At 45.6% G+C, this 12,437-nt stretch overlaps 1 protein-coding gene across 3 annotated transcripts; it reads left to right on the plus strand.

Annotated features, from left to right (window-relative positions):
* Positions 1-6,008: 6,008 nt before the first annotated feature.
* Positions 6,009-9,819, plus strand: LOC123190131 (O-fucosyltransferase 29). Of its 3 annotated transcripts, none has more exons than XR_006496194.1 (9): positions 6,009-6,406; positions 6,759-6,846; positions 6,945-7,021; positions 7,091-7,186; positions 7,277-7,466; positions 7,924-8,105; positions 8,190-8,292; positions 8,572-8,900; positions 9,152-9,819. XR_006496194.1 is itself a non-coding variant. In XM_044602718.1 (9 exons), exons 1-9 carry the CDS (start codon positions 6,209-6,211, stop codon positions 9,411-9,413), a joined length of 1,521 nt encoding a protein of 506 aa, XP_044458653.1. In that variant the 5' UTR covers positions 6,009-6,208; the 3' UTR covers positions 9,414-9,819. The 3 variants fall into 3 exon arrangements, 2 of the variants coding, with proteins under 2 accessions (XP_044458653.1, XP_044458654.1); XM_044602718.1 differs by having other exon boundaries at positions 7,098-7,186; positions 8,569-8,900; XM_044602719.1 differs by having other exon boundaries at positions 7,098-7,186.
* The last annotated feature ends 2,618 nt before the right edge of the window (positions 9,820-12,437 follow it).

Consider the following 12,437-nt stretch of genomic DNA (forward strand, 5'->3'; position numbering starts at 1 on the left):
CACCCACTCCACCATCTCCATCTACATCAACAAATGCCTTCGTCCTTGGCGTGTTATCTACATCACCACCTGAATACCAAGCCTGAGAGTCGATCTAGCACTATGCATTTTTTATGAACTTTTTGGTAACTTGTTGCCAAAGGGGGAGAAAATGTATAGATCATAGGCTTCGAGAGAGAGTGTTGCTTTTTATTCTCTCTTTTTGTTTGGTGGTTGAACTTTGTTTATTTGCTTGTGTGTGATACTTTATGCTTGTGTGTGATACTTGGATGATCATGTGTTTGATCATATGCTACCTTAATGCTTGTTGGATGACATTATCCTTTTATATGATCATTCACTTTGCTTGGTGATGAGTGCATGTATTTCATTATTATCATTTTGAGCGTTCCACCAAGATGTATGTGACGTAAAAGAGTAACCCATGTTCCTAACTCATTGTGCATTTGCAGTCCAAAGCAAATCTTAAACTATGCACAAATTTAGGGGGAGCTCTTGCTTTTCACATACTTCTCAAAGCGATAATGTTTTTCACTCTTATTATCATTTGTCGAAGCTTTGATCTATATGTTGTCATCAATTACCAAAAAGGGGAGATTGAAAGTGCAACTATCCCTATGTGGTTTTGGTAATTCCTAACAACATATAGCTCATTGAGCTAATGCCATTTCAAGATGAATATCTCAGGAAAGCTCAATGATTGGCATGGCATGGATGAGAAAAGTGGACCCCTCAAAATGCTAAGGACAAAGGATTGAGTCAAGCTCAAAGCTCAAGACTACATTTTCTATTTTAGTGATCCAAGATCACATCGAGTCTATAGGAAAAGTCAATACTATCAAGGAGGGATGAGGTGTTGCTTGATGAGGCTCTTGCTCAAAATGCTTAGTAATATGCTCCAAAACCCTCAACTACTTTCTCACATCCACATATGACCTAAACCAAAAGTCAAACTCGGCCCCACCGATTCTTTCTATCCGGTGCCACCGAGTTTCAAATGTCATAGCCACTGCCACAAACCCTAGGCAAATCGGTCTCACCTATAGGGATCTCGATCTCACCGAGATGGGATTGTAATCTCTCTGTTTACCTTCATAATGTTTCAGTCCCACCGAGATGAGCGATCGGTCCCACCGAGATTGCAATGTAAACTCTCTGTTTTCCCTTTGTAACGTTTCGGTCTCACCGAAATGAGCGATCGGTCCCACCAAGTTTACCTGACCAACTCTCTGGTTAGCTTATTACCAAAATTGGTCTCACTGAGTTTGTGTAATTGGTCTCACCGAGATTACGTTATGCCCTAACCCTAATCATATCAGTCCTACCGAGTTGCATGTCGGTCCCACAGAAAACCGTAATGGTCACTAGCTTTGCTGAATCGGTCCGACCGAGTTTAACGATTCGGTCCCACCGAGATTGGCAAGTTGTGTGTAATGGTTAGATTTTGTGTGGAGGCTATATATACCCCTCCACCACCTCTTCATTCGTGGAGAGAGCCATCAGAACAAACCTACACTTCCAACTTACTTTTTCTGATAGAGAACCACCTACACTTGTGTTGAGCCCAAGATATTCCATTCTTACCATATGAATCTTGATCTCTAGCCTTCCCAAGTTGCTTTCCACTCAAATCCTCTTTCCACCAAATTCGTATCCTATGTGAGAGAGAGTTGAGTGTTGGGGAGTCTATCATTTGAAGCACAAGAGCAAGGAGTTCATCATCAACACACCATTTGTTACTTCTTGGAGAGTGGTGTCTCCTAGATTGGCTAGGTGTCACTTGGGGGCCTCCGACAAAATTGTGGAGTTGAACCAAGGAGTTTGTAAGGGCAAGGAGATCGCCTACTTCGTGAAGATCTACCGCTAGTGAGGCAAGTCCTTCATGGGCGACGGCCATGGTGGGATAGATAAGGTTGCTTCTTCTTGGACCCTTTGTGGGTGGAGCCCTTCGTGGACTTGCGCAACCGTTACCCTTCGTTGAAGTCTCCATCAACGTGGATGTACGATAGCACCACCTATCGAAACCACGACAAAAACATCCGTGTCTCCTATTGCGTTTGAATCGTCCAAACCCTTCCTTTTACATTCTTGCAAGTTGCATGCTTTACTTTCCGCTGCTCATATACTCTTTGCAGGCTTGCTTGAATTGTGTTAAGATTGCTTGACTTGTCCAAAGTTGCTAAAATCTGTCAAGAACTAAAATTGAGAAAATGATAAGTTTTTATTTGGTCAAGTAGTCTAATCCCCCCCCTCTAGACATACTTTCGATCGTAAACCATTAAACATCCTAAACAGATAATATAATAGCATTAAACAATTGAAAATTATAGATACGTTGGAGACGTATCACATCACCGCCGGTCAGACAGAAGCCAAGCAAGATTTTCATCCACGCATCGCACATCACCACGCCTCCTGGAATTGGGCCACACCGTCCAATTCGCCTCGCACCGCCGCCACCACAACTCTAGGCAGAAGTAGTCACAATGCCGAGGACCGCCGACCAGCTGCACGACCAAGAGGACCCCGACCACCACACCAAACTCCACGCCTGGACAAAGAGCCACAGCCATCCGCACCACCGGCCAGGACCGCCCACAAGTCATTGCCAGAAAGGACGACCTTGCGACCGTTGGAACCGCCCTCCACAAAGCACCAAGCTTCGCCACCGGGAGAACACCGACGCTCACCACACCGCACAGAGGTGACCGGCCACTCTCCTACTCGCCAAGACTCCATCTTGGCCGAGCCACCACAGCGCCGCCGCCACCAGCTGTCAGTGGGCTCGCGCCGCCACCACCAAACGGCGCCACTGCCACCAAAGCTCACCGCTGACAGCTCTGTCTAGGACCGCCGTCGCACCAATCCTTCAGTCGCACAATGGCAGCCAGCCCCCACACCTGACCGAGGCAGAACCGGCCAGATCGATCCCGGCCGCGAAGAGCGCCGTGCCGCCACTGGCATGCGCACTCCACCGCGACTCGGCGCCACCGGCCAGCAGTCCGCGCCATCCCGCACCGCCACCGTATGCGTGCCATCCGCCGCGCCGCCCCGCTGCGAGATCCGCCGACACGCCCGAGGAGGAGCCCCCCGCGGCCCTGATCCAGGCGAGGACGAAGAGATCCCGCCGCCGCCAGCACCAGGGGGGCAACACGGGGCTCGGAGAAGGGGGGGAAGGTGGAAAGGTTCGTCGTCGTGTTGAAGAATTATGACAAGGGAATGGACTGACAAAGGCATACATGCAGGGTTGCGGTCCCCTCGGGTGTCTAAGAGCATCTACAACCGGACGTCTCCCGGTCAGTGACTGGAAGGAGAGAGAAGGAAAAACATGACCCAACCGGACCCCTCATATCATCCCTATACGCCCGGGCTATCCGCGAACCCTCACATTTATCGCATATATGGGGAGGATATGAGGGCTTGCGGACGCGCCCGGACATTCCGCCACGTAGGACGCGACCCCACCCCGGATCATATTTTCTCTTTCTTTATTCATTATTTTATTTCTCTCTTTTTATCTCCACCAATCACGTACAAGTGACCGGACATATGAGGAAGAAAATGAGGATTGTGGCTACGCGGATGAACAAATAGGGGCTCAAAACGGACACGCCCGGTCATTGACTGGGCGAGTCCGTGGGCGTTTGAGGGATCGAAGAGGTACGCGGCTAAAGATGCTCTAATTCCTTTTCGCAAACGACTACATGGTCTTCATGATGGCGGATGGAAGGAGTGTGACTCGTCTAATTGATGGTTTGCAAATAAGCTGAATATTTTGTTGGTCTTTAGCCCGAATTGTGGGGCGTCTTTTAGGGTGGGAGTCCCAAAAGGCGTTGCTAATCCAACAAGAGGCCCTGTTCTTTGTCGGGGAAAAAAACAAGAGGCCTTGTTAGAAAAATACCTTGATCTTCCTTTGCGGCTGGAAGAATCACTGAACAATAGTCTGAACAATTTTTAGCAGGCAAGATCGAAGGTACAAGGTTGGTGTGAGAGGATGGTATTTTGTGTAGTAGAAGAAGTGCAAGTAATGCCGGTGATGAAGTGTTACCGACCTAGTTTATAAGTTGTTTTATTAAGACTACCCACAATGGGAGTAATATAGGTGGTAACATCACACTTATTTAAACAAAATAGATGATATGACATGTAATTAATGAAGAAAAAGAGACATGTGGTAACATAGCTAATTACTGTAACATCACACATATCAAGAAAAGATAAGTCTACTATGTAATAAATGAAGTGATGCATGAGACAACACATATCTTACTACCCACTGTGAAGATAGTAACATAGACTAGTAATATATGCATGTTACTACTCTAAGTTACTTCCCACTGTGACTAGTCTAAGATCACAAACGGCTTGTGCCAAAAAGCTAGGGCCGTCATGTCCATGTATTGGTGGGCTGGATCACTTAATAAACGAGGCATTCATTATCAGTCTTGGGAGAAAATGTCAATTCCGAAATAGTTGGACTTGGTTTTCGAGACTTGGAATTGTTCAATGATGCTATGTTAGCAAAACAGGCATGGAGGCTGTTGATTAATCTTGATAACATGTGTGTACATGTGTATTGGGAGATGAATACTATCATGATGATTACTTTCTTTGCGCTGGTTGTCTGAACAACACCTCAACTACGTGAGTGCGATTATACAGAGAAGAGAGGTGTTTAAGCAAGGCCTTGTCCGATGTATGGGAGACGAGAGGACGACTGAGATTTGGCATGATCACAACCACTATGGAGTGTCACCATAGCATTTAAACCCACGATCTTTGCAAAAAAAATCCTTCACCTCTCCCAAAGAAGCGTCTAGGGCAAAAGTACTCTTCGCCTTCATGCTCCGTTGGCAAGACCATAGATTTTTCCGCCCCTTTCTGTGCCGTTCTAGTAGCCAGTGGCGGGGAGGGGAATTCCGTTGGCTTCGCTTCAGCTAGCATGTTAGGTTAGAGTTTTTTAGTCCACACAGGGGCAACGTTCGCGCAGATGGTGGGGCTTCATCTTCAAGTTGATCTTTCATGCTCTGAGCCTCGGGTTCGTCCCTTGGGACAGTCGATGGAGCTCCTATGCAGATTCTTGGCGTCTCTTTGGGACGATGAGGTCAGGGTTTATCGTCATGGGTACACAATGGCGAGATCTTAGACGCTTCAGATTGATTCAAGAGTTTGACGGCAATGACTGTGACTCCGGGGCGCTAACTCCATCAGGGGCACGTGCACAAAGACTTCTCGTATGTCACCGACAAGGTCAGAGCGGCTTCGGTAGGGGAGTAATGAGTAATAACAATAGCACGTCGATCGTTCTGGTGGTAGTGGTCGTATATAGTCCAGGAATCTTAATGTAAATTTCATTATAGGGTGCTTTGTACTTCTGATGAACTTATAATAGGTTGATTTTTTCGAAAAAAGACTAACCTCACCTTTTAAATTTACCGAGCTTGATATAGCTAAGGCAGTTGTTTGATACGTACGCTATTCGGTTGTGTTAAGCACTGTCAATTAGCAGCCATAAGCGAAAACCAAGCTGTGCTTTGATGGTCATGAGTGTAATGGTACCTCAGCTACCAGGGATCAAACCTCAGGTTCAGCTGCTTGGTACCTCATAAAGGAGGAATATTCTTTCATTGAGAGGCGATGTTTTCGTCGATAGCGAGGCACCTGTGATGGCTTCGTCAGTCTCAAGACATGCCAGCTTAATCTCACGGAGGTATAGGAATAGATTGTGCGTGTGTTCGTTCAGAGAAGGTAGTGTATGTACGTGTCTGTGAGCGTTTGCTCGTGGCGTGTTTCTCAAAAAAGATTAGCGGCCGTCACAGAATAGCGGACGCCACAAAATAATAATAAAATTTGCAGAAAAAAAAACGTTGCACCTACGGACCGTAGGCCACAAAGAAAGTTGGGCCAACATACGGCCCATCCAGAAAAAGCAGGAAAGAAGAAGATGCAGCCCAGTTCATTGCGTTGTTCCACCTTTTCTGTTTCGGCCTTTAATCGTCTGCCTGTGGGCCCTGGGGCACGGTCACGCTCAGCACCGCGTTCACACGACAGTTGTTTCCTCCACTCGCCATGGGCGGCCCCTCCCCGAGCTCCCGCGCCTCCACGATCTAGCGCGGCGGGCTCGCGCTCTGCCGTTGGCGGCGCCGCCCAGGCTGCAGTTTCTGCATGCTGGTTTCTGCCGTAGGGCACGACCTGATAACCGCGCGGCATGGGGAGGAAGCCTGATCCGGCGAAGCCACACTACGGCGGCGGCTCCGCCTCGCCGAAGACGGCGAGGAGGGCTCAGCCTTCCCCGGTGTTCCTGGGCACGGCTCTATTCGTCCTAGGCTTCGTATCGCTCTTCACCGGGCACATCGTCACCGACGCCGACTGGTCGCGGATCCGGAGCCGGTGGCGGTCCAATCAGGTGACTGATTGAAACTTTGGCCATTTTACTGCATAGTAATTCGACAGAATTGTGGATGAGTTTTGGTTTACGCGGTTTGTTGAGTGTGATTTCTCTAGAAAGAGTTTGATTCTGGTCAGTGAAAATTCAGTACCGATGGCTGCCCCTGTCACATCGTAACCTATAAATAAACAAACTGAAGGAACCGAGTGAAAAACTCTCGCCATTTTCCTTGTAAACTAGCAAATCGTAAATTTTAATTGTCGGTTTGAAAGATTACTAAGTCACTTTCTTGCCTGTTCATGTGTAATCCATCGCAAAGTTCCCCTGGCATTCTCGATTGATATTGCTCTATGTTGCTCATAATGTGCAGGTTCGAAACACTGAACCCATTGATATTTGGAAATCAAGGTATTCCAACTTGTACTATGGATGCAGCGGGAGGAGCCCAAAATTAAGATGTTAGTCTACTCGATCAGTCAAGTCCGCCCCTTTTAAACTAGATTGTGAAGAGCGACGAAATTTACAATCTTGAGGTTTCTCTGTTTTCATCTTTCAGCTGCTGTGTCGGAGAACAGTTCTACCGGCTACTTGCTGATTGCTACTAGCGGGGGACTGAACCAACAACGCATAGGGGTATAATCTTTTTTCAACTTGTAATTGATTTGTTTCTCTTATCCATTATATTACCATTATGATCTTCAGTTTCCAGATAACAGATGCTGTTGTTGTTGCCTGGATTTTGAATGCCACACTTGTTGTGCCCGAGTTAGACCACCGCTCATTCTGGAAGGATGACAGGTGATTTAAGAACTTGAGATTACATGGCATATTCTATGGTTGTTTGCTGCTCACAGGTACTTGTCCTCATACTGTGTGTGTTATTTGCAGCGAATTCTCCGATATTTTTGACACGGACTGGTTCATATCGTACCTATCAAAGGATGTAACTGTTGTTAAAAGGATCCCTTATGAAGTTATGATATCGATGGATAAACTTCCATGGACTATGCGGGCACCTAGAAAATCCATGCCTGAGTTTTACATTGATGAAGTTTTGCCTATTCTGATGCGAAGGAGAGTAAGTAAGCCAAACAAGCGCATTTGTTTGGGGCTTGTTGCATATTATTCTGTATTTATCGAGTGCATGCTACTATTTATTGCTTCTATCCTTGTCAAGCATGTCATCATGTACAGGCAGAAGTTATTTCATTTCGCAGTCTTTCTACTTATTACTTTGTTTAATTTCAAGATAACCATTCTATTCATCTGCTTTAGTGCAAAGTTGCGTGTGTGATAACCTGAACATCTGGTTGTCTAATTACTTGCTGTTGCATGGTCAGCTTGGTAGCCTCATTTGTTGGTTAAGAGAATACATCCTGATTTCCCTTTTATTAAGAGGTATATTAAATGCTGTATTAATTGGCAGCATATATGAAAACATTATAGCGATATGTGAGTCATCTGTTCTGTTTTAGTGAGGAATATATGAATACAGCTACATTTTCCTATTAGCTCAGCTCTCGAAAATTTTGCAGGCTTTGCAGCTCACGAAGTTTGATTATCGGCTCACGAATGATCTTGATGAAGAATTGCAGAAGTTACGGTGTCGAGTAAACTTTCATGCATTAAGATTCAAAAGGCCCATACAAACTCTGGGTAAAAAATTGGTGCGAAGGTTGAGAGTCATGAGCTCACGATATGTCGCCATTCACTTGAGGTATAGTCCCTATATGGAATTTATGAACATTTCGCTGAAAGTACGCATATTTTACTAAACATCAATTTTGGGTTATGTCATTAGGTTTGAACCTGACATGCTTGCATTTTCTGGCTGTTACTATGGTGGTGGTGAAAAAGAAAGAAAGGAACTTGCTGAAATTAGGAAACGGTGGGATACATTACCTGTAAGACTCTGAAACTTGGTGAGATAATGAGGTTTTCCTATCGAATAATTCTCAACAGATGGGTCCATAACTATAATTATCACTTTTTACTTCGTTTATTGTTGGCTCTTTGTTGGGTTTTGTGTTTCTCTTTTGCACCTACAAGAATATGTTGAGTATGATTTCCCCAAAAGAAGACGCTGTTTGAGATGATGATTTTACTTTAAATTATAATATTTGCAGTGATTGGATTTTGGTCAGTTGGTGTCGAAATGATTTTAGATTGATTATTGCTAGCAGGACTTGAGTGCTGAGGATGAGCGTACTAGGGGAAAATGTCCATTAACTCCTCATGAAATTGGTTTAATGCTGCGAGCTCTTGGTTTTGGCAATGAAACTTACCTGTATGTTGCTTCTGGAGAAATATATGGCGGGGAAGAAACTCTCCGGCCTCTGCGCGAACTCTTTCCAAACTTCTACACCAAGGAGTTGCTTGCTGGGGATGATCTGAAACCATTCCTTCCTTTTTCTTCACGATTGGCTGCTGTTGACTTCATTGTATGTGATGAGAGTGATGTTTTTGTTACCAATAATAACGGAAACATGGCCAAGGTGTTAGCTGGGCGCAGGTATATACATCCCTCTTTTTTTCTGGATATGTTTGGGTATTTTTAGAATATACTACTTTCATAGAATATATTGCAATAAATGCAAAGAAGTGAATTGAGGTACGGTCCACAGTGCCCATGCACCCTAGTTATCTTATCCCTATTCCCTAATGCTATATATGGTGTCTTTGTCTGTTGGTGGTAGTTTATTTATACTCGTTTGATTCTACATTTAATATGCTAATGGTCTTCATGCCCTATCAAATCTGTAGGCGATACATGGGCCATAAGAGAACTATTCGCCCAAACACAAGAAAGCTCAATGTATTATTTCAGACACGGAATCAAACGGGTTGGGATACATTTTCACGGAAGGTAAAGAAAATCCAGCGGGGCCTTATGGGGGAACCAGATGATCCCAGACATGGACGAGATGATTTCCATGAAATGCCATCATCTTGTATCTGCCAAAGAGTGCCAGTGAACAGATCGGCAACGATACAAACTCGAAACTTGTTATCTCAATTGAGATAGAAAACGAGAATTCTTGGAGATCAATTGAGCCTGGCCTTAATGCAAAGGGAAAGTACATATTTGGCAAGTTAAGAGGATGATGGAACTACAGATGCTGACGGCAGACGTAAATCCTTGGCACGTCAGCTCATGATGTTCTGGTGGTTGGCACTTGGCAGGGGTGACAAACAATTTGCATACTGTCCGCTCTAGTTTAGTTCTGTTAATATGTTAGCTGAATCGAAGAAACTGCCACGGTAAGGAGCATGCCTAATATCTCGTATAACTAAATTAAAGAAACCACCACGGTAAGGAGCTATACGTACTAACTGGATATATGTCATGCCTGTAACTGTGATTGTAATGTGTACATGAATGACTTCGGTGTGCTGTCAATTACAACATTGGTTCGTTTTTTTTTTGCTTACCTGTAGCTTGTTTCTTTTCGCCCTCTTTCTTTCTATCTTGGGAGAGTAGTTTGTTCTTCTGACGGGGTGTGCTCTTAATTGCTGAGCTTGGGCAACCGTACTGCTACTTTTTTTTCTCGTGTGTGTGTGTGTGTGTGGTAGGCAATAGTGCTTGGTATGCTTATATTGTCTGGTAATGCAACAAGGCCTAACTGAACATGCATCTACTTGAGCCGCCTCCAACTTGGTGCGTTCAAAGTCGCCAATTTGTCTGTAACCTTTTACTTGGACATGTCTTTTCCCATCAGAATACTAGCAACTCTAATACTCTGTCGTAAGGTGCGTATGCCGTGTTGTTGCACCGATGTTGGCTTTGTTAGAAAACTGATGTCTTACAGATTAACTATGCAAATTATGTTTTTGTGCTGGTACCGACCTTTTTTGAGAGAGCAAGCACCCAATTCTTCATTCTTTAGGATCGAATTACTTCTACATGGTTTCTGTTGCTTTCTAGTACATGATTCTTCTTCAGAGAACTTAAGTGACCCCTATAAGTACTGAGTACAAACACTGATAGTTTTAGTTCAAAATAGAAACACTGATAGTTTTAATTATATGTTAGTCCAGATAAAAACATAGGAAGCACGAAATTTTTGTTCTAAAATCAACCAGAATGTAGATAATAAAACTGTTCAAGGGTGCTGACCCAGATATCCGATATATTCTATATATAAGCATGCTGTTTTAACAAAAAGAGCATTTTATTTTCTACTTTTGAAAACAAACGTATCATGTCCAAGGTTTGGGCTCTGTCTCAGCACTTCAATCGACTTAATTTTTTTTGCTACTTCATTGGAAAACATCTGTGCAAACAGAGCGAAGTCACACTGTTGTGGAATCACCACATTGTAAAATATACCAAACAAAAGTAAAATTAAAACGGCTGTAGGAGGTACTACTTCTTTAGCTTTCAAAAATATAATTACCAGCCTGTTTACATCCAAAAAATGGCCCTATATATTTCTAAAAAAAAACTAGAACTACATGCAAACGTTCTCTTGCTATCAAGAGTCTTGAGACAGACAGAAGAATTTTACCATCGGTAGCCGATCCTTTCAATTATTTAGAGAACAAAGCTTTATCTGATTAGATCCTTGATTCAAACTCAACCCAATCATGTTTGGGGTGTTGGTTTCTTGGCGAAGACAAGATAGAGGGGGCTTTCCTCAACGTCCGAGGGAGATGCGTGGGGGTTGAAGGCCCAGATCCGGACGACGTCGTCGACGGCGAAGCTGCACTCGCTGATGAAATCGAGATACCCCGGCCCCCTGAGGGTCGTGCTGTGGGCGCCGCGCGACAGCCGCAGCTCAATGAGTCCGGCGCGGGGGTCGACCACCAGCACGGGCAGCCCGCCGGCGCGTTGCCTCCTCTCCCCGGTCGTGACCTGCTCCCCCGCGTTGTCGTCCTCGTACCGCAGGTTGGCAGCCTGGAGCTCCTCGGCGGTGAGGATGGGGCGCAGGTTGTGCGTGACGGCGTGACGCCGTAGGGCGGGAGGCTGAACCGACACTGCCGCGGGTCGAAGTCGGTGCCGGTGACGGCCTTCTCGGCGATGAAGTGCACCGGCAGGTCCGCCGGGAGCCTGAGGTGCGGGAGCAGGTCCTGGCGGAGCCACGACGGCTCGGCTGGGGCGCTCATGGACATGGTGGGCGACCTCGAACGGAATCAACAAGGAGACTCGTGGCTGAATTATTCAGGTGCTTGTTATGTCCCGGGATTATATAGACGAATCGCAAGTAGTGTTGGGATCCGAGTCTAGGTTGGATTAAAGTCGTGGAGAAGAAGGACGAGCGCGGCTTGTGACCTGGACGCATTTAATGCAATCAACACAAGGAGTCTCGTGGCTATTCGGCTGTAATGCAATCAACACAAGGAGTCTCGTGGCTATTCGGCTGTGTTAGGGCGCCTCAAACAGCCCTCAAACGTTCTGGTTGTCCGGCGTCCTCATATCCAGCACAAACATGGGACGGATATGGAACGTCCGGTCGGCCCGGTCCATCCTGTCCTCATAAATATCCTCAATCCAGAAACCCTAACCCATTTCATTCTTGATCCGTCTCTTCTTTCTCCTCCGATTCGACCACTCCGACGACTCCGGTAACTGCGTTGACCAAGTCGAGCACTAGTAGCCGCTTCTCCTCCGACAACGACGATCCTCCACCGGCCACCGGCGGCTATAGCTGCACCGACGACCAGAAGGGGAAGGGGCCGACCCGGAAGTGGTGAAGGTCCGCTTTGCTTCAATTTAATTTCAAGTTTTAGACGTAGTTTCAAGTTGTCCATCATTTATGTGAACTTTGGTGGTCGGTTGAACATCCGATCATGATCTTTTGGTGAAAGTATTGTGCTTGACTATGTATGTTTGCTGATCTACGTAATTTGATCGACGTTCCATGGTTTAGTATGGATATAGGGGATCATATATGAGATGCACGGATGTGGACAATGCTATTTGACGAGTGCCCGATCATTGCCCATGGACGCGTCCGCGGGTGTTTGAGAGGTCATATTTGTCCAATGCGGTTGTAGATGCTTTTATGTCGCTGGGCTATATAGACGAATCGCAAATATTGATGGGATC

The sequence above is a fragment of the Triticum aestivum genome, chromosome 2A, assembly GCF_018294505.1.
Source record: "Triticum aestivum cultivar Chinese Spring chromosome 2A, IWGSC CS RefSeq v2.1, whole genome shotgun sequence".
NCBI classification, from domain to species: domain Eukaryota; kingdom Viridiplantae; phylum Streptophyta; class Magnoliopsida; order Poales; family Poaceae; genus Triticum; species Triticum aestivum.

Excerpts from the sequence above, each read along its gene's own strand:
- LOC123190131 (XM_044602718.1), top strand. The coding sequence starts at position 6,209 with ATGGGGAGGAAGCCTGATCCGGCGAAGCCACACTACGGCGGCGGCTCC. Across the intron at positions 7,187-7,276 it reads TCATTCTGGAAGGATGACAG|CGAATTCTCCGATATTTTTG; the intron begins GTGATTTAAGAA and ends TGTTATTTGCAG. Across the intron at positions 7,467-7,923 it reads CTATTCTGATGCGAAGGAGA|GCTTTGCAGCTCACGAAGTT; the intron begins GTAAGTAAGCCA and ends AAAATTTTGCAG.